Here is a 20,813-nt window from a genome sequence, read left to right as displayed (position 1 = left end):
ACAGTCAGTATAATTATATTCCAGAAAAAAACAAGTAGTTCCAAGAAGTAGAGCACTGTCCAGCTACTCCCTCTGTCACTCCCTCCCTGATCATCTCCACTCCCTTCTCCTCCTTCAAAGTCAGCCTGAAGTTCCCCTTAGCCCCTCTCTGCAGGCCCACAGCAGGGCAGGGCAGGGCAGGGCAGGGCAGGGCAGGGCAGGGTAGCCTCAAAGATGCTCTCTGCCCTACAGGTCAGGTTTGTTCTGCATAGTCACTCTCTAGCTTGGATAACACAATGGAGAGGGCCAGTCCCTCCAAGATTCAAGGCAAGTGAGTGAGACTGACCTCAGGCCAAACTAGGAGGGACACACCTCAAAGGACCAGTAAATGTGGGCTCAGAGGCTCAGATGGATGAAGGGAGAAAGTAGGAGTGGTGGGTGATGACTTACCTCCTGAGGATGTCCTTGCCATCCACATATTTGCCGATCACAGAGCCAGATCTCTGCTTTCTGCTTGCCTTGGCAGCAGCTGTGTTTGCCTTGGCCGCCTTATCTTTCTGCAGAAACACAAAATGCCCTGAGATCCACCATGCCTGTAGATACGTCACGATGCTTGGGAAGAAATGAAGACTCTATCTAAACAGGACTCTGAAGAGAGGCAGGACAGGCTTTCCTCTTCAGTCACCCACTCTCCTGTATTTCTATCCCCCTCTCCCATCTCTCCCATTTAGGATTCCTTCATCTTCTTTCCAGAAATGCACTCAGAGAAGGGAATACCGAGTGGAGGGCCTGGGGCCTCCTGTGTCATTCTTCACAGGAACTGGTAATTTGTAAGAGATCAAAAGAGAAAAGATACACGCTACATAGGAAAATATTTTAAGTCACTCTTTTCCTTGTTGGCTTTAATCTCCCAGAACCCAAGAGGAGCAGGGCTCAGAGGAGCAGAGCCCAGAACCTCTTTGCCAAGAGTCTGAGACAGAGTTCTTCCAGCTGACACGGGTAGTCAGATCACAGGAAGAGTGCTGCCTTAATCAGCCTCTCCATGCTTCCAGACAAACCACAAGGGGAGGAACTGCTGAGCCCCCAGCAACCCCGAGGGCATGGCTTTAATGATTCCAGGCAAATCTTTAATTATTATTATGCTGCATCAATGGGACTCCATCCCCCTTTCTTTGATTCCCTACTGGCATTCCCTCCACCCCTTCTCTCTCAAAACAAAATGAGTTTGGCAGGGGGAGGAAAATGAGGTGAAGAGATTAGGATGACATTTGGTTGGAAGTTTTTTTGTTTTTAATCAGAATTCCTTCTAAAACAATTATAATCATTATCATTATCGGACAAACATGTGTAGGCTTAAGTCTTGCCCTGCTAGTGCACACAGGTGGGTGGCTGAGATGATTGTTGCCGGTTGGTGATGCCAAAGAAACAGTAGTGTAGAAAGGACCCTCAGGATGGCAGCATAAGCCAGGCAGGGCCTAATTCAGGGTGTGGCAACTCTCAGAGGTTGGCTGTATTTAGGTTACTGCTCAGCCAAGGCTGCAGCACACAGCACACAGCACACTCTCTCTAAGATTTTTTTTTCCCCTCAAAAATCCTTACAACCTGGGAGAAAGAGGTCAGGAACTCCCCTTCCTTGTATGAGAGTTGGAATCAGGTTGAAGGTGACCAACGCCTTCTCCAGGGACACAGGAGTTCACAGCATGATAATCTTACAATTAGGAGGTCTTATTGAGCTGCCCTGCCCCTTCAGCAAATCCAATGTCTCCCTTTTAAAAGAGAAAAGAGAGAAGGAGTAGCAGAGTGCTAGAGTGTCCCATTGTGAAGACCTGTGAATGTCATATTGTTTGGGAAATTATGGAGCATTGTGCTCAGGTGTATAGAGGAGGTCCATATAGAGTAGAGGTACAGTTTAGGTATGGATAAAGTAAAGATAAAGTCATACACATAAATCAGCTGTGTAAATAGCTGTGTGTGCATTGCAGCTTTGCTTTCTGACAGCATAAAGTTTGAGAATTTCATCAGGACATAAAATTTTAAATGAAAGAACAAATTGAGCATTTGACTTCACGTGACCATGACATTTCACGATGGAACTATCAAGTTTACATCCAAGAAATGTGTGGCTCTCCCAAACATTGGAGTCTGATTGTGCCAAGAGGAAGTCATTTCCCTTCACAGAAAAAAAAAAAAATCCGTGCGTGGTTACCTTTTTACTGCTTGCGTATCGCATACACTTTCATCCTGCCCTCACAGAAAGGGCCCAACACACTGTAAGTGTCAGGGCAGTCTTGATCAGTCCTGGCATGGATCAGATGGCCCCTGGGCCTTGTCTCCCTCTGCTCCCAGTCCCAAAAGAGCACTGGCCAATTACCTGAAGACTTATGTCCCGTTCATCCCGGAGATGTTTGTTCCTTTCCCTGTGGACAGTAAGGGAGAACTATTCAAACATGGACTCTATAGCTGACAGATCCCATTAGCCAGCCAGATGGTATGAAAGGCCAGGGGATGTGGCTATGGACAGAGGAAGTTCATGTGTACATCAGCACGAGACAGGGGGATGAGACTGAGTGGCCTTGTGACACATACTGCCCTTGAGGAACATTCAGCCTCCACGACATGGTATAGGATGCTGTGTCCCCCTGTGACTTGTTGGTGGGCTCCTTCTCTGCCTTCTCTGAAGACAGATCTCCTGGAACAGGTGTTGCTTGCCAAACTTTGTTCAGCATCCAGGATGCAGGAGTGAGCGACCACAGAATTCTGTACTCGGAAAGTGCACTGTGCCTGTAGAATCAGATTTCGGGCTGTCCCAAGGAATGACAACCAAGAAACAGGACCTTCAATGCCATCCCTCTTGAAGAAAACACTGGCAGCATGTCTCATTGTTTTCAGGGACACAGCCAGGCCCTTGGAACAAGTCTGGGGAAGAGATGTGGAAGGTAAACCCTGACAATGGCCAAGTGGGCATCTCACACTCACTTGTGCTGAAGGACCCTTGTGCTGGCTAAGCAGCAAGTTGGCACCCCAATGAGGACTCAGAAGGCCTCTGAGATCACTGCTTCGTGGCAAAGTGTATGGTGTTGTTTTCTGTTTCTATTTTGTTTATTCTTTCTGTGCAGGACAAGAGCAGAGGTTAAGGAAGTCCTCGTGTCTCACACTCCAGAGGTGGTCCTGGTCTCACCACTACCCTACACTCCACTGTCCCACTTCACCCCTGCTCCATCTTTCAACATTCTCTCTTTCTCCTGGATACTTGGTGATTTCACCAATTGGGAAATCAGCCTCAGCCCCTCTGCTTAACTGTAGTAACCACGTGACAGCATAGAGAGGCTTTGGGCCTGTGAGTCTGAACTTCACAAAGGCTTATCTCTAAGAGAAAGACCTGTGAACATCAGGGCCATGCCATGCCCTTTCTTTTCTATTCGTTCTCACTGGACCTATCCCTCCATTATTTTTTAAGTACAATAGAATAAAAAAAAAAAACAAATTAATAACACAAAAACAAAATCAAGTGTCCTTGTACTCTTGTTCTCTTCCTAGAGCCTCCTGAGAACAAAGACCTTGTCTCCAGTGGGGTAGAACATGGCCTCTTAATAGCTCTTCCATCTCCCGACCAGGGCAGGCCTCATCTCACTCCAAGTAGAACACCTCTTTTTTAATTCTTCACCACTAAAGACAGCAGTCGCTGGCTTCACCTTGCCATCACAAAAACAGTCGCAAGACATTTCATACGCACCTGGAAGTGATTCAAAGCCACTTGCACTTTGAAAATGAAGACTTAAAGCCCTTTGTCATCACTGTGCCCAGTGAGGCCATCAGCAGATGGCATGTACAGCCTATGGAAAACTATAAGCAAACTCCAAAGGCCCACCTTTCTCCTCTTCTGTGCTTGCTTTTCTTGGTACATCCTAGGCCAGTGAACTCTGAATTTATTTCAGTGGGTTTTTCAAGATATGGAAACTCCTTTCTTAGCCCTATATGTGATGCATTTGCTCATTCTACAGCTAGGGTAAGAGTCGGTCAGACATGGATTTCAGTTTGGTGTTACAGCAATCAATTCATTTCTCAGACACCAACATGCTCTTGGTTGATACCAGAATAGACCAGTACCTCACAGACTCCATGCCTTTGTTGAAGGTGAGATTGTATACTTGTCAAAGAGTTGCTGCCCATTCAGACCTACTCCTTCTCAACCAAGGACCATGAACTGTCCCAACAAGACAGCAAGGACAAGGCAGAGCCTGACACATAGAGGAATAAACTGTAGAGGTAGGAGGGCACGTGAGTAAATGTCTACCCAGAGGGTAGTACTCAGCAGTCCACATCACACACTGGTGACCACGGAAACGCGAGCACTCTTGGCATCGTGTTGTTCTAGAGTGCTGGCAGGGATGATTTCCCAGATGTACCCACCTTAGGAAATCCAGCTGCTTCAGAAGGCCCGACTTCTCCCGCTGGAGACTCTCTGTCACTCGGTACACTTCCCTAGAAAAGAGGCAGACACAGTCAAGGGAGTGGTGGCCCTGGGGGGGGGGGGCGTCTAAGCTAGCATCGTACAAAGAAACAGTGGCATTTCAGAGAGGAAAGAAGGGAGGTGGGGAAGGAGAAAATGAAGGAAGAAAAGAGAAAGGAAGGGAAAGTGTAAGGGAGGGAGGGAGGCAAGAAGAAAAGGAAAGGAAAAAAAAAGGAAGCAGGAGCAGGCGGCATTGGAAACTCAAGTTCATCTCTGTTCTCTGAACCTCAGCGTGGAATCTAGGTGGCTCTCCAATCTCACCACCAAGGGCCCGGAGTTCGGATTTCCACAGCAGTGTGGCTCTCTGGTGGAGAACCCCCAACAGCCTGATAAACCTGTCACTTTCCATCTGATTGTGTCCACTGCGTTGTGAGGAGAGTCACCCCTCTGCCACCTCTCAGTGCCATTACTGAGCAGCTGACGATGGCATCAGCTTGGGGACCCTCCCACCAGAAGCCCAATAACTTCATTCCTTGAGCGTCGTCATCAGCGTCTTTGCTTTCTTCTTCTTTACAGGATAATTACAAAGTCACTCGACGACCATAACAGACTGAATCAAATTCTAAGTTCACCTCAGACAATCCTAATTAAGCAACGTAATTCTGCCGGCTCCTGCGGAGATGTGCATTCCTCACATTTTATTACCAATTATATTTAATTTCAACTTGGGGGAAAACAGTGCATTTCCCATTATACAAACTGGATCCCTGAGCCCCTGCCTAGGACTCTGCTCTGATGAGCTCAACACAGGAAGCCCTGCCTGCTCTTGTCAGGTCCTTGCTGCTGAAGAGGCCTGGACCCAGCTGGGTGACTCTTCTGACTAGCTCCTACCCCACTGCCTGGGGACAACAGAAAAGCTCTCCTGCTGAGGGGAGGCAGCTCAGTGCAGAGCAGAGGAGTCTGAGAGTGTTTGAGAAAGCAGTTTATAAACCTCATGCTATGCAGGTCTTCTCTGTCTCTGGGTACAATGCTAAGGGACACACACATACACAAACACACACACACAGCATACTTAGGCAAATACACATATACCCACACATACATATATCCAGCTTTACAGTGTTTGTGTGTTAACCAAAGAGTATCTTACAGTGGCTCTTGGATATTTGACTGATTAACCTTTTAAGTCCCTCTGAACTGAAGTTTCCTCTCCCTGGGTGATAGCTAACTGGGAGAGAGAGAACCATCTGATTTTTGTTATAGTGCTTGGTGGGAAGTGTGTAGTTTCCCTCAGAGAGTTGCTGTTGGCTTTGTTTTTAGAAAAGAGATAAGCTATAACACATATTCTACAAAATATGTTTTTAAGTGAAAAGGGTAAAACAAACCTTTATGCCTGGCTGGCTGCCATTCTCTAAAGGAAAGTGTGTATGTATGTGTGTGTGTGTGTGTGTGTGTACATGTGTGTATGTGCTCCTGTGGGTGTTTGCGAATGTGTGTATGTGGATATATTCACATATGCATAACAGACTCCAGAAATAGACCACCAGAGATGGGGGTCACAGGAGGAGACCTATCTCTCTTGGGGAGTCACTCTTTTGTATCTTGTCTTAAACTGTATCTTCAAAATAAAAGTTAATTAAAAATCAGCTCAGGGAAACCAAGGAGACCAACACCAGAAGGCCTGCTAACACTCCCATGCCCGCCCATTCCTTCAGATGATTCATGGCTGCAGCAATCCATGTTGATAATCCTGTGGCTAGTCCTGCGTCCACTCCGGTAGAATTTACTGTGACAATGGCCACTCTCAGCTGCTCCATCGTAGTATCGAATTCTCCAGTCCAATTACCTAAAATATAGCTCGACAATTGTTTAGACAGATTTGCAGCACAGGAAAAATTCTCATGTTGTATGCTAGTGACACAAAGTCCAGCATACTTTCATTGACAGCCAGGTTGAGCGATTTGCCATAGGTTATCAATTTGCTCCTGCAAGAGGTCAATCCTCTGATTGAACACCATCAAGCTTCCTTTTAGTTGAGCATTAATTCCTTTATGTACAACTAAGGCATGAGCTACATTGGCTAAATGATTATTCAGGGTCTGAGCAGTCTGCCCAGTATGACTCATGGCTAATGCCCTGGTGGTAGCTCCAACAGCCTTCAATGAGATGGTAGTAACAATGGTGGCTGTAGTTCCAAGATCCCTTTTCTGTCTGAAGAGAGTCATAGCGTGAGGGGCATCAATGGGCATAGGCACCCAGTGAGGCATGCGAGTAACCAGGGCATACCTAACTTTACTAGCATTCCAGCATTGGGCAAAAAAGCAAGTATCATTACCACAATTACTTGGCTCTATCTGGCTAATAATGAATAAAAATGGGCTTATAGGAAATATTATGAGAAGCCTTAACCCCTCGTTGGAACATCCTGCGTCAGTTCTAGAACTAGCAGTGGTGGTGTCCAAGGTCTGAGTAGGTTCAGGAGACCATTGCCCCCAGGGGCGAGACGTGCTCCATGCCAATTGACTAACTTCATGTTTTCCTCCAATTTTGAAAGTCATTTAAGGTTCTTAAATTATTTTTTTCCCTTTTTTCTTAAATTTTTCATCAATTACACTTTATTCATTCTGCATCCCCCCACAACAGTGTGATGCAGCCATGATCATTCAGGCCTTTACAGCCATTGAAGCAGGACATTCTCCCCAAGCATGGTTTGATACCATAAAAAGCTAAAATGATACGCTCAGGATGCGAGGCTAAGCACTGCACTCAGGGTCAGCCGCTTTGGACCCAGAGAAGAGCATGTCTGATTGCATGCGGGTTGATGCCCCAGGTCCCGCCTCTGAGAAAAAGGTATCGGACGGTCTGATGCTCTTTGGGTGGATGACACCTAAATGAACATCTGTACAAAGTCCCAATTTATTTCTAATATCAGAGATCAGACCTCTACTCTTGCCTGATGCGTCTAAAACAAAAAGGGGGAACTGTAGAGAGCTGCGGAATGCTATGCCTTAAAGATGGAGCTGGTTTCCGCCTTCCACCTTCCCGATGGTGAGTGCTCTCTGTCATGAACAATTCCACATTTGGCTAAGGCTGAGGATCTGGCTTGCTTCCATGTATGTGGACCTATCTGCATTGCCCCCGTGGCACGCCTGGGTTGGCTACCCAGAGGCTATTTAAGCTATGGGCTGGCTTTCCCCGGGGTCCGAGGATTGTTCAATGTTCCTGAATAAACTGCATTGAAAAAAAAAAAAAAATCAGCTCAGAGGAGCAGCTTTTCGGCTGTCCTTCGTTTTTGCGTTATCTCGATGCCTAAGATTTTTTTTTTTTTAAATCTCATCCTCAAATCTAATTTTTCTACCTTCAACGTCTTCAGAGAATGGGAAAATTAATTTTGCCCGTTCGGAATTCTTGCTGATAAATGATTGAGTCTGTTTACTCCCTGTCTCCTCCCTCTCCCCTCTCAGCAGTTCTGAAGCAATACTGCATTACAAGGAACATGGATAGAAAGAGGTTTTGGTCCCTGGCCTGACCTTATAGCTGGTCAGGTGGCTTCTCTGAGCCTCTGCTTTTCCTTTGTGAAATGGACAGTGAAAAGAAGCTTTATGGTGCTGCCAAGGGTGTTGGTGGGAGACTCCACTCTCCAGAATATAAGGCAGGACTCTTGCTGGCCCCTCCCCTGGCTTCCCTGGGTGGAAGGGTTCTCTTATACCTGTCACATCCCTGAGATATCCCAAGCTCCTGATCACGTGCTTCCTGTCTCTCTTTTCCTCCTCACTCCCTTGCCTCCATCTTTTCAGAGATTGCACCTCTGGCTGTCTTAATTAAGAGCCGTGAAGCTTTCCGACTGCCTGGGCTGAGTTGTGAGGCTCAGCACAAGTGTTTGTTTTCCTTCACTGTCTTAACGTCTCTGCCTTCCGATGTTTGCAGTTCTCAGAGGCTGGCTAGATTTGAAGTGCCTGAATCCCTAATTCTGTAGTAAGCTAGGTGCCTATGCCTTGGTGCCCTACTCTCAGGGTGGAGGAACTGACTCAGCCTATTTATGAGGAAGTGTACACTCCCCCTGACTAGCCATCCAAAGCACTGACATGCGGGCTGGGCTCCATTCTAAGTCAGCTTCTTGGGAGTCATTTATTTATCTTACAATGGGAGATCTCTTACCAGGGTGACATTCCCAGGCAATTCATTCATTCATTCATTCATTCATTCATTCATTCATTCATTCATTCATTCATTCATCCAGGCAGTCCATCTCAAATGGTTCTTATTCCAAATGGGAGTGGAATTGTTGGGGGTATTTTGGATGTATTCCACATACCAGCATCTTGCCAGCACTGAACAAAGGCACTTAGGATGAGCTGTGCAAAGCCTTTTCTGATTGTCAGTCCTACTATCCCATGCCCGGAAGTCGGACCACTGGTACACTTGATGTCTTTCAGGCACAACATGACCCTTGGCAGAATGGATGAAGGATGTGAATGAATAAAGAAGTGAAGAGCAAGTGAATGAAGTGGGTTCTGGTCCTACCCATGAGTGGGTGTGTCTGGCAGGCTCACTATTTAACTTCCAAGATTGTACTCTCCTTGCCCCTCAATCAGACTGACAATACACCAGGTACATAGGAACATGGCAGGATCAGAGGAGATGAGGTCAAGTTCTTGATCTAAGTGAGACATCTTGAAGGCCAAAGGTTCCTAGCATGGAACAATGTCCCACGACTCTTTGTCAGGTGAGGACATCCATGAACATGTAGATAAATCAATGGCCAAATAAATATGCATGTCCCTTTGGCTGGTCTTAGAGTCCTTTGTTCTTAAAACCCAATGTCCCCAAAGGTGAAGGGGCTGCTTTGTCATCATCCCCTCCAGCTTCAGGTGAAGACCCACCCACTTTGCTCTCAGGCATGGCTCTGCCTTTGTCTGGCTGGGCCCTAAGAGCAGTGAGCAGGAAGCTGAGCTTTGAGAGATATATGGATCCCTTGAGTGCTCAGACAGTCCTCTCACAGGAACACTGCTAGAAAAAAAAATTGCTAGGGGTTGAGCTATGCTTCCAGAGCCCTGCCACACACCAGTCACATTGCCATCTGACCTCGGAAGTCTTTTCACTCTCATTTACCCGAAGCCCCTGGCCTCTGGCCTTCAACAGGAATAAAGGGCCCTCTGATATTTCATTCCTTGTTTGGGCTGCCTCCTTATGTATGGGTAGAACAACAGGTCTTTCTAACTGCATAATAAATTTTGGGGAACCAGGGCTGTGATGGCTAATCTCGGTTGTCAACTTGACATACCCAGGAAGAGGGAACTTTAGTTGAAGAGTTCCTTCCACAAGACTGGCCTGTGAGCATGTCTGTGGGATGTTTTCTTTATTACTAATAGATGTATGAGGGGCCAGCCCACTGTGGGCAGAATCACCCCTAGACAGACGGGGCTGCACTCTTTAAGAAACATAGTTGAGCATGAGCCGGAAAGGCCAGGAAGCAACACTCTTTCATGGTCTCTGGTTTAGGTCCTGCCTTCAGGGTTCCTGCCTTGGTTTCCCCTGATGGTGGGATGAAACCTGTAAGCCAAATAACTCTTTTCCACTCTCGGGTTGGTTTTGGTCAGTGTTTTAGCACAGCAATAGAGAGCAACTAGGACAAGAGCTATTATTTCTTGTGAACCTCCAGCACAGCATTGCTTTCTTCAGTAGGTCTCAGATCCTTGAAGAGGGTTAGAAATCTCAAAGAGTGTCAGCAGTCTATATGTGTGTGTGCATGCCTGTCACACCAGAACTCAAGAGGCTGAGGCTATGGTCAAGGCCAATGTGGGCTACACAGTGAGACTCTGTTGAAGAAAGGAAGGAAAGGAGAGAGAGGAAAATCCCAGCGACTAAGGACCCCAACACTCCACCTTACACACGGGCCAGGAAACGGGTCTCTGGGAGGGGAGATCCTGATCCCCAGCACAGGGCGCAGCACCCTGCAGTGTCTGGGGCTGGACTCACATCTCCTTCTCCTGCTGCAGCTCACAGGCCTCTCTCTGGAGGCTCTCCAGCTGCTGCTGGGCCTCCTGGAGTTCTTGGGAGGTACGCTCCAACTCACGGGCCAGCTCCTGATTAGTGAGCCTCAGCTTGGTGTTCTCAGCCTTGGTCTCATGCTTGTCATTGTGCAGAGCTGTGCACTGGCCTTCCAGCTACAAAGTGGGACAGAGAGGAAGGGTGAACAAGGGCAGAACCATAGCTGCTTCAGTCCCCTACTGCCTTCCAGCCCAAGTCAGCACTGCTCTGCTCCCTCAGTCCCATGTAGAGACCTGCACATTCTGTCCTTCCTGTCTCCACATGGGACTGCTGGATAGGCCTGGGGTGGCCCTGAAAAGTCCACTGTTTACCTGTGTCTTCTCTCCCAAAGGCAGTATGCACTGGTGACCCCATCGAAGTGCCTTTTGTCCTCAAAGCCAATGTCTTTACCTTGGTCCCTAACAGGGTCAGAGAACAGCTAAATGGCTGTTCATCATGATGCTACCTTCCCTGTGGTGAACACACATAGGAAATTCGTCCATTCCCTTTCTCCTTTCAGCCACAGGCACCCAGTTCTTCTCATCTAAGAGACAGCTTTGCTCGACTGCCTCAGACCTTGGAGATTCTGAGGAAATAACCAAACCAGGTCAAACAGACCCTGTGCTTTTTCTTGCATCCCTGAAGTGACTTTAAAATGTGCATTTTTATAACTTCAGCTCTTCTTGGCTGGAGAGTGGGCTTTGTGGAGCCTCCAACCCTCACCAGGCAGAGCAGCACACCAAGGCAAATAGATCATAATAAATTTAGTTTCATGAATGTGGCCATTGAGGGGAGAAAAGCAGCAACAAGGAATGCCGTGAGCCTCTCATGAGGCTCCTGTGTTATCAGACAAGCCTGCAGTAATTAAATGGAGTGGCAATCATTCATTTGAGGGATAAATTTAATTGTTATGAATGTAATGCATGACGGAGAGGAGGCTAAGAGGGACTGAGAGGCAAAGCTGATTGTGGACAGAGAATGGAAAGGCGGTGGGCAGTTCCCAGGCTTTGCAGCCTCTTGCTAGAGAGAAGAAGGACATTTAGACCTAAAGCCAACGAGTGGCAGGGGCAGCGGCCCCAGCCTTAACAGGGGGATCTGCAAGCTGATGCTCATCTCACAGATTGCTAAAAATAACCTTTGCTGTTCCGAGGAAAGCCACGTGGCTGGGTCTGTCCGTGGCTGGATTTCTCCCACCACCAGGCAAACTGAGACTGGAGGTCAGGGCTGCCGTGGCCTCTCTCCACCGCGAGGTGTTGCTTTTCTGAAAAGTCTGCTGAGCAAGACAGTCGGCCTGGCAACCTGGTTCCACCAGCCTGGGATCCTTAGCTCCAGACACAAATGCTGCCTTATAGAGTATACCACAGAGGCTGTCTCTCTGCTCAGGTACCAACCGGGAAGTGACTGGTGTTTGCATCTAACCCGTGTCCCAGAGGCTGTCGTGGACTCTTTCCAGGCATGTGGGCTGTTCTTTAAAGAGCCTTTTCCATCTGGGGGTGTCCACAGCCATGCTGAAGAGGAAAAACATGGCTGCACTTCCTCTGGAATATGAGCGACTACACAAGTATCTCTGTACTCCCTCTGGTCCCTCCTTTCTTCTGCAGGAAGCCTGGACCAACTTCAAGGTTTGGCATCTATTCTTACCTTCGGGGGTCATTATGTGAAACTGTCCTCAGACCCCCGGGGGCTGGGTGACTCATAGGGACACAGAAGGCTACAGGGACCTCTCTAGGCTAGACATTCGATTGTGGCTCTGCCTATGGCCATCTGTGATTTTTGTTTTAAATTTTAAGATGTTTTAGCATTTTGACACAGGGTCTCGCGGTATAGCCCAGGCTGCACTTTGAACTATGCCCACAAGGCTGTTCTGGAACACACAATCCGCCTGCCTCAGTCTCGCCAGTGAGGCAATTACATGCATGTGTCAATACACCCACCTCGTGGGGGGACTTTAAAGGAAGACACACGCAGACACGCAGGTTTAAAGTCCTATGAGCGAGAGACAGAGGGAGTGGGGCAGAGGCAAGATGAGTTGGAAGAACTGAGGCGTCTCCGCAGTAACCTACCCTCCTCTGCTTCTGATTGAGACGCTCCAGCTCCTGCTCCTTGGCACTCAGCTTCCTTTCCAGCTCCCGGCTGCGGGCCTGGAACCTCTCTGTGTCCTGTTAAACCAGAAGAGAAGATGGTGGGTCCTAACCCCAGCGCACCCGGCATACGGCCTTGTAAGAACTCCTCCATCAGCTGGGCCACCAATCCCTTTTCACTTTGAAGCTCTTCCCCTGAAGCCTTAGGTGTCAGTGACCCACTTACTCCACCACGGAGGACCCATGAGACTTAGGGATCCAAGATGTGCTAGAACACTTTCTGTGGATGAGGCCATGTCCTGTGGCAGTGCCTGCTGTGCTTTCCCGCCAGAACAATGACCTAAGAACAATCACTGGTGGAGTGATACGGGGAGAAAGGAAGCCTGGGAAGCCAACCTCCCAGCTGTAAATATCTAAAACAGCTTCCAACATGGAGCTTTTAGTTCACGATGGACACTGTCACTGGTCCCTTAAACCACACTAGCTCTGGGCACAGTGCACTACTCCTTCCTCCTGGGGTATCTGAGTGTTCACTGCTCACCATGATTCAGGGGGCCTGGGCTATGCTCCTCAAGATGTCTCTGCTATGCTCTGGACATGCTCCTCCCTTCACGCCCCAGCCTCTCCTCAAGAGCTGACAAGGCTTTCGGGTACCGATGCGGTGGTATCTGGCTGCAGTGTCGCAGACAGTGTGGAGTTTTGGAGGCCCGCCATTGCCAGCAGAGCCAGGAGGGGTGCAAGACTTCTAGGTTTTGCATCAGGAAACTTGGGTTTGACTCCCTCCAGTGTTCTTCTAAGTTGCTTTGTTTTTCTGGATCTTGACAGAATCGAAGCCAACAGCCTTTTGCCCCCTGTAGCACTCTACTTATGGCAAGGAAGGGACAAGCTATTGAATATACTGGAAAACAAAACAACACACCAGGAGCTGCTGAAGGCCCCAGGGTGGTCCCTGGTAGAGAGATGGCCTCAAGAGGGGAGCAGCTGTGGGATACTGCTCTTGGTGACTAGAGGGGTCCTGGCTACTATGTCTGTCAGAACAGCTGTTTCTTGCTTACAAGCCTTTGGTCACCTTTGCTCAAAGGCTCGTGCCTCTTCCGGTGATGCTACTGGCTCTTCTGCTCATGTTCGAACAGATCAGCGACCAGAGGTGATGCCACAAGACATGTGGCCATCCTCACCTGAATCGTATGCAATGGCCCAGATGGAGTCTCCTCAGACAGTCTCGACCCTCACCTTTGTTTGGTGAGAATCAGCTGCAAGGGACCTACTCAGCTCACTTGGCCACTGCTCATGGAACAAGCACCTCATGACAAAGGCTGGAGCAGCAAGTGGTTTCTGAATCCCACGCTGATGCGTCCACCCTTACAGGTCTCACGGGGTATACTACTGACCCTGTTAGGACATCACTGGGGGCCTTCTCCCAGGCTGGAGTTAGGGACACAAACGAGTGGGTATTTTTCTCATGGTCAAATTTACTGATATGGGTACAGTCAGCATCCAAACTGTGGTCAGAGGCTCTGGCCTTTTCTATGATGTCACAGATGTATTATCCTTATCTTAACTCTGGGACCAGTGAAAGGCTGTATCTACAGGCTTAATGGCACTGCCAAAGTCATCGTTGGAGTTTTTGTGTTCACAGCAGAAGCTCAAGAGCAATCACTAAGCTCTCTGGGCTGGGCATTTAGAACCGAGAAAGGAGAGTGTGGGAGGAGGCACAGTACCAGAGTGAGGTCATCTGAAATGATGTTAACTGGTCCTTAATTCCTTCTCCTGCAACCTCTGCTCACTCCCAGCCTCCACGCCTGCAGCCACCCTTTGTTGTTGGATGCATACCTTAGCTGTAGTCATGACCTGGGCAGAGGGGACATGTCCTCTGAGCTTGTCTCCTCTGTGCAGTCTGTCATAGGATGATGGAGGAGGCTTTCCTAGTGCAGATTGGGGGAGCTGCTGTTGTTGGAAACTATTTTAGATCTGCTGATGGATGAATGCGGATTCCATTTGCCACACGCACATCCAGTTTCCCTGAACACTGGAACAACCACAACGGTTTAAAGCGCTAAAGGACAATAGGGGTGGTCTGGAAATAGTGGCAAGTTTCCGGGGGCTCTGGCCAGATATTTCGGGAAGGCATTCTGATTTCCCAGCAGTGTGAATGGCATCTGTGATGTTAAGTGGAGCAGTGGTGTGGATAATCCAAAGCAGCGGAAAATTGAAATCTGGATCAAGGGAAGAGCCTGAGACAATGGCCTGGGCTTAGTGCTGAAAGGAAACCAAGGCTGGAATCCAAAGCCAGCAGCTCTGCTGGAAACTCCTGGAGAGGGTACACAGAAGGGAGAACAGAGTTCCCCTCGATCTTTTCCTTTTAAGTGGGAAACATAAAACAGATTGGCGTGGTAGAGGAGAGGGTCCTCACCTCCTAAAATAACAAGGGCTGAAAGGCTGAGGTACACAGGTATAGTAACAGGGGTGCACCAGAAATGGGGGTACATCAAAACATTGGTACACCAGGAACGTGGGATATACTGGGAATAGGGTGCCCTGGGAATAGGGGATGCTGAGAACAGGGGTATGTTGTAGGCAAGGGGACACTAGGAGCTAGGGTGCCCCAGGAAAAGAGATACCAGAAACATGGCTGTACCAGAGCAGGGGTACACTGGGAACAGGGATATACCAGGAACAGGGGGTACAGGCTTCACATTTTCTCTCATGGCACTGAGGATGGTGGCTGTGGGTTTTTTGTTGTTGTTGTTGTTGTTGTTGTTGTTTTGTTTTGTTTTTTTTGGTGAGTTGTTTAAGAGGAAAGGGTGAGTGGCCTCATCTCTAATCACTGTCTCCATTGGGGATGGTAGAGAAAAATGGGCTGGTATGTTTTGATGGGCCTGCTATGTAAGTATAGGGGTCCGCTGTGTGACACCCAATGTCCAGGTCACTGTAGCTGCAAAAGTATGCTCTCTAATTCATCCATCACACATACCCTTCTTCCTACCTACCTTATTTCCTGCATTTCCTGTTTCCTTCTCTCTCTCCCTTTCTTCCCTTCTCTCTTATCCATTCAACAAAATTTCATTTATTTCTCTTTTTCTACCCATCTATCTATCTATCTATCTATCTATCTATCTATCTATCTATCTATCTATCTATCCATCCATCCATCTTTTTCCTTCCTGGCTCTCTCCTCCTCCTTTTACTCCCCTTTCTCTCTTCCTTGCTGTCATTCATCCAACCACAGCTCTATGCATTCACATGCTCACTCACACATTGATTGAGCAAATATTTATAGAGCATCTCCTGCAGTCCAGGCATGCTTGAGAAACTGAGGTTGGGTTAGTAAGCAAAGGAACATACATGTTAGGAGGAGGAAACAGACAACATGGAATAAAAATAAATAAGTATACTATACATTTTGCTTGGAAATGATAAGTGCCTTGAACATTAAAGCAGGGAACAAAAAGAAGGTTACAGGAGGATGCTGGTGATTTTATTGGGGAAAGATGTTCAGAGCGGGTAGGTCAATCAGCCATTCCCCAGAACCAGGCCCAGGACTGAAACACTCACTTTTAGTAGGAACTGTTCCCTTTCGCTTCTGATCTGCTGTTCCATTTCCTCATAGAGATGCTGGATTTCTTCATCATAAGCAGCAATTCTCCTGAAGGTGACAAAAGGAGAATCTTATAGAGTCTTCCCCAAGAGCCGCTTATCCCTCAGCCATAGTTCCTGAGACCCTGGGGCCATGGATGGTTGATGACTGTGGTTGCTAAAAGGCATCCTGGGCCTTCTCCTGTCTTCCGGACCACTGCCAGACCACCTGTGTGCTCCCAGTGAGGCTGCCCCAGATCTCTTCCTTGACTCTTCTTTACTCCAGCACTGAGCGCTGGTCTCCCGCACTCTCTACCCCTCCTCCCTCTGATGCCTCTGTAGGGAGACAATCTGAAATTGCACCCTGTAGGGGTTCCTTCCTGCTCAGTGTCTTGGTGTATCCCATCTTTTGGTGTATTCTCTACTTCTCTGCACTAACCCCGACACTGTACCATCCTCATGCAATTGTCAGCAAAAGTCCATGCTGGTCCCAAAGATTCATGAGGACAACGGGCTTCTGCAAAGGAAGGGGTCCCGTGCCATCCCAGATGCAGGGCCACAGATGCATAGCAGGAGACTCATGGCACTGAGTCTCTTAATAATGGCTGGTGATGACACAGAGGTGAGCTATTCCTGTTCTGTCTCTCGGCATCCTCCCCCCCACTCTAAGAGCCCTCAGGACTTGATGCAAGTGGTGGGATAAACACGTGTTTATTCATGTCTGTGCAGTGATCCAGAAGACAGGAAAAAGACACTGAGCAATGCCCCTGTACCTGGCTTTTTTTTTTTTTTAATGTGGGTTCTGAAAATAGAACTCAGGGTCTGGTGATTTTAAGGCAAGCACTTCACCAACAGAGCTACCTTCCAGCCCATGGTAACCCCATTTTCTCTAGCTCCCACTTCCTATCCTTTTCGTCTCTCTTGTAGAAAGAAAAAAAGCAACAACCTCTAGCGTGGTGTTGTGGTTTTCAAGAACCACTTTCAATGTGCAATGTACACACACACACATACACACACACACACACACACACAATTGTCACTTGCCACTCTAAACTCCAAGATGGCAAGCCCACTCTGACCTTCATGGATGGGCACATTGTTAATGGAGGAGATAGCGCTCATCATCAGCTCTAAGAAGTAGTGAGCAGACATTTGAATAAATTTTAAAGGGTGTAACTATTCCCTTGAGTCTTCCATCATTTTGCCCTCACATCCCATGTTCACTTGGGACTCCAGTCTAAGGCCAGGCTTTCTCTACTGTCCCAGGATTTTCAATGGCCCAGTCGCTGCTCTTTCCTCTCCGGAAGGGAGAGAGCTCACCACACATACACACTAAGCATCAAGGATGAGCCATTTTGACTAGCATCCTTCCAGCTCTTCAGAAACCACATATTGGACCCAGACCAAAGAACTGGAGTGACAGTCATGGTCAGGGACATCACCTTAGGCTCGGAATTCCAGTCCATTTGTTTCCCACCCCACCTCAAGATCAGAAACTCAAAGTAGCTGCACAACAGCTTTCAGGTTGTGTTCAGCAGAAGCTGCCGGTCTGTCCAGATTTAACAGTCTGGGCTGTCTATGAATCTGCTCAGCATCCAGGGAATGTAAAGTTTCCTTCAGGCAAAGAGCAAGACATCCCTCCTTGTAAATGACAGGTGTGTAAGCTTGTTATCTCTTCTCTCGGCTAACCCGCCACAAAAGAGAGGAAGTCATGGAGGGAAAAGTAAGAAGAAACGGGCCCATGTTATGAAACAGGGACACCTCAAGGTCAGGAGTAGACATGGTTTGGAGGAAGCAAGGCGTTTTTCTCTTCGGCCTTGAATTACCTTTACACGCTTCAAACAACCCAGAGGCTGGATGGCAAGTGACATCAAGTAAAACTTCGGGCGGCGAAAGGCAACCACATAAATGCTGCAGAACCAATAAAATGGGGCGAGAGCAACTTAAAAACTGATTTGGCTCCACTAAAGCAATGCTAATTAGAGCCATTCGTATAAGCTGTTTACCGTGCCTAACAGCCATGCCAGGCATTAATTCTATGATACCACTAAATGTGTTGTATTAATTTTGCTCTAAGTTTCACTTGATTAAATTAATACTCTTGATGTTTTTCCATGCTCACATGACAGCTTGCTTGTCATGAATGAACTTATTTTACAAAGCATAAGTGAAATGAAAGCAGACACAGTCTCTGACTAGTGCCCCACGCTACCCCTCGTTTGCAAAAGCGGTGGTACTGCAAAAAAAAGCCCTGGGTCCTTGATGGGCATTGGTGATGCTGGACCCTCCCAGACTCCTCCGTGGACTCAAGCCTCCTGGGAGATTCTGCAGGCCTGAACGACAGCATGAACCTCTCAGGGCAGAACACACCGAGTCCCAGGAACGGGAGCATGAAGATGCTATTTTCAATAAGGTATCACTACGCCTGCTCAAGGCTCAGGAGACCCTTATTCCAGAACAGGCTTGTCTCCTCAGTGCGACCTTGAGCAAGTGCTCTGACGTCCTCCCTTCCAGGTTGCTCCTGCCCTAAAATTCTTTCCAGCATTACCAGGACGGACCAAGTAGAAAGTGAATGTCAAAAGCATCCAGAACCACAATGCCCTAATAAACGAATGGAATTATTTATTCTTGTAATTAGGATCAGGAGCTGTGGGGCAAAGAGAGGAGCAAGTGGCTGCTTCCAAAGATGAAGGGTCTGGGTCTGGAAGGGCTCAGAGGCATCGGGAGAGGACGAAAAGGCTTAATTGCTAAAAGCTCCCATCAGAGTCCATCACAGGCTCTGGCTGGGCAAGCAGCAGCTGCAGAGCAGGGGTGTGTGTATCTGTGCAAGCTCCATGGTAGCTGTGAGTGCATCGATGACCAGAGACACTTCAAGAAGATCTGTGCATGTGTTGTGCAGAAGCTCAGCCAGGCGCGCCATCTTCTGCAGCCAAAGCAAAAGCGCGGCCTGTGCTGTCTGCTGATTCTGTGCATCTTTGTCGCCATGGTTTCAAATCCACTCTCACTGCACAAGACTTTGAAGTGTTCTCTGAGAGAATCCACCCATCTCTCCAACCTCACTGGCGCCTTGTTTGAACACCTAGGACAACTTGCCCCTCCATTTGAGCATTTTACATGGGATTTTAAGTAGTCCTGATCTATGTCAGTTTCACTAGGGGCCCAGTCTCTGTTAAGTTACAAATCCTCAGACCTTTATATCACCTATAATATAACATTATATTCACCTCTTGGACTCAAGACGTTGATGCCAGAAACCTGTAAGAACCTGTAAAAACCCGTAAAACCTATAAGAAATCAAACTCAGATGCTAACTGACCATAGTGAAGGAACACTAGGTTCCAATAAATTGAAGAATTCCAGGATTGGAAGCTTGGTCCCACCCAACCACTCTTTTTTTTAAAACACTGGTTTTAAAATCCTTGTCGTGGGGTTTACGGAGATGGCTCAGCAGTTAAGAGCACCGCACCAATACCAGATGGTTCACAACAGCCTGCTCCAGCAATTCAGTTCCCACCTTCTAGGGCACCCACACATGTCCATAAATGAAAATAATAAATCTTGAAAAGATAACCCTTGCTGCTATTTACACCAAGTAGGTTAGGACACTTTCTGTGAGTGGGGACCGGCTGTCTTCCTGAGAAGTTCTGTCATCTTTGGAATATTCTGGGTCACGGAAACACGCATTCCCTTGAGTGTGCCCTTCAACAGAAACACCCTCCATTAAGTTTTGAGAACAGCTTCATGTTCAAAGGGGATGCCCTGGATCAGGCCACACCCTTCTCTCTCTCCCACTTTTTTTTTTTTGCATAGAATCTCTTTTGTGAGCCCTCACACCTGAGTCTTCTTTGAACAGACGGAGGGACCTTCTCAGGTCACTGGGGCCTCAAACCAAATGCCCAGTGCCCGAGTGTGATTTGTGCAGAGTAGAGCTGACTGGTGCCTCTCTTGTCCTGGAAGGTGTGCGTCATCTCTTCATGCAGCCGAAAAATCTGCGTTAGCTTTGCTTGGCAGCCACATCACAACTGATGGGTTTTGTCAGTTAAAACTCCTAAACTCCATGTGATGGCTCTCTTTAAACACTGTGCTGTTAAACTGTATCTCCTCAGCCTCTGCCTCTTGTGTTTTGGACACAGGAGAATTCCCCAAGTGTCATTCTGTTAGATGCCATGTTTATCGGCATTATGATAATGGGTCCCACCTGGCCATCCACTGTATTCAATGACCTTCTATGTTTTATTGACATTACAAATTTAGCTTCTGTTCAGAATATAAGCTAAATTATCCATGATGCTTGTTTCAATGATTTTGTTTATCTGAGAGGTGTTTTAATGATTTTTTTTTTCATGTATGTAAGTAATACATTCTGATTGCTCTCATCTCCTTCCCTGCTACTTCCCTCTCACCCCTGTCAAGCTTTTGTGGGTGGTTTATTTACCTAATTTTGTGTGGTGGTAGTGGGGTTGAACCCAGGTGTTTTGTTTTTTTTTTTTACATCCTGGCTAAATACCTTACTACCAAGCTATACCCTCTTCCCAGAAAAAAACATTATTGTAAAAACATGCTAACTTTTTATTTCTTGCCTTATGGCGTTATAGTAGAAGAATCTAGAATATATTGGGAAAGTGTTTACTGTTTGGAATCTATTAACCTATTGTCTGTAGCCAAAAGCATTATTAATTTTTTATAACTTCTGTGAG

At 47.5% G+C, this 20,813-nt stretch overlaps 1 protein-coding gene across 1 annotated transcript in view; it reads right to left on the bottom strand.

Moving 5' to 3' along the window:
* Positions 1-20,813, bottom strand: part of Cracr2a (calcium release activated channel regulator 2A) — a 66,409-nt gene that overhangs the window by 28,897 nt on the left and 16,699 nt on the right. Inside the window, exons 5-10 of the mRNA XM_021637068.2 lie at positions 16,096-16,186; positions 12,523-12,618; positions 10,409-10,596; positions 4,390-4,461; positions 2,351-2,396; positions 430-536 (exon numbers count right to left, since the gene is read on the bottom strand). Coding sequence (XP_021492743.1) covers positions 430-536; positions 2,351-2,396; positions 4,390-4,461; positions 10,409-10,596; positions 12,523-12,618; positions 16,096-16,186 — 600 coding nt within the window. The remainder of the gene's footprint in view (positions 1-429; positions 537-2,350; positions 2,397-4,389; positions 4,462-10,408; positions 10,597-12,522; positions 12,619-16,095; positions 16,187-20,813) is intronic.

This window comes from Meriones unguiculatus, chromosome 5 (assembly GCF_030254825.1).
Source record: "Meriones unguiculatus strain TT.TT164.6M chromosome 5, Bangor_MerUng_6.1, whole genome shotgun sequence".
Taxonomy (NCBI): domain Eukaryota; kingdom Metazoa; phylum Chordata; class Mammalia; order Rodentia; family Muridae; genus Meriones; species Meriones unguiculatus.
The sequence above is the reverse complement of the archived record's forward strand: the minus strand, read 5'-3'. Positions and strand labels throughout refer to the sequence as shown.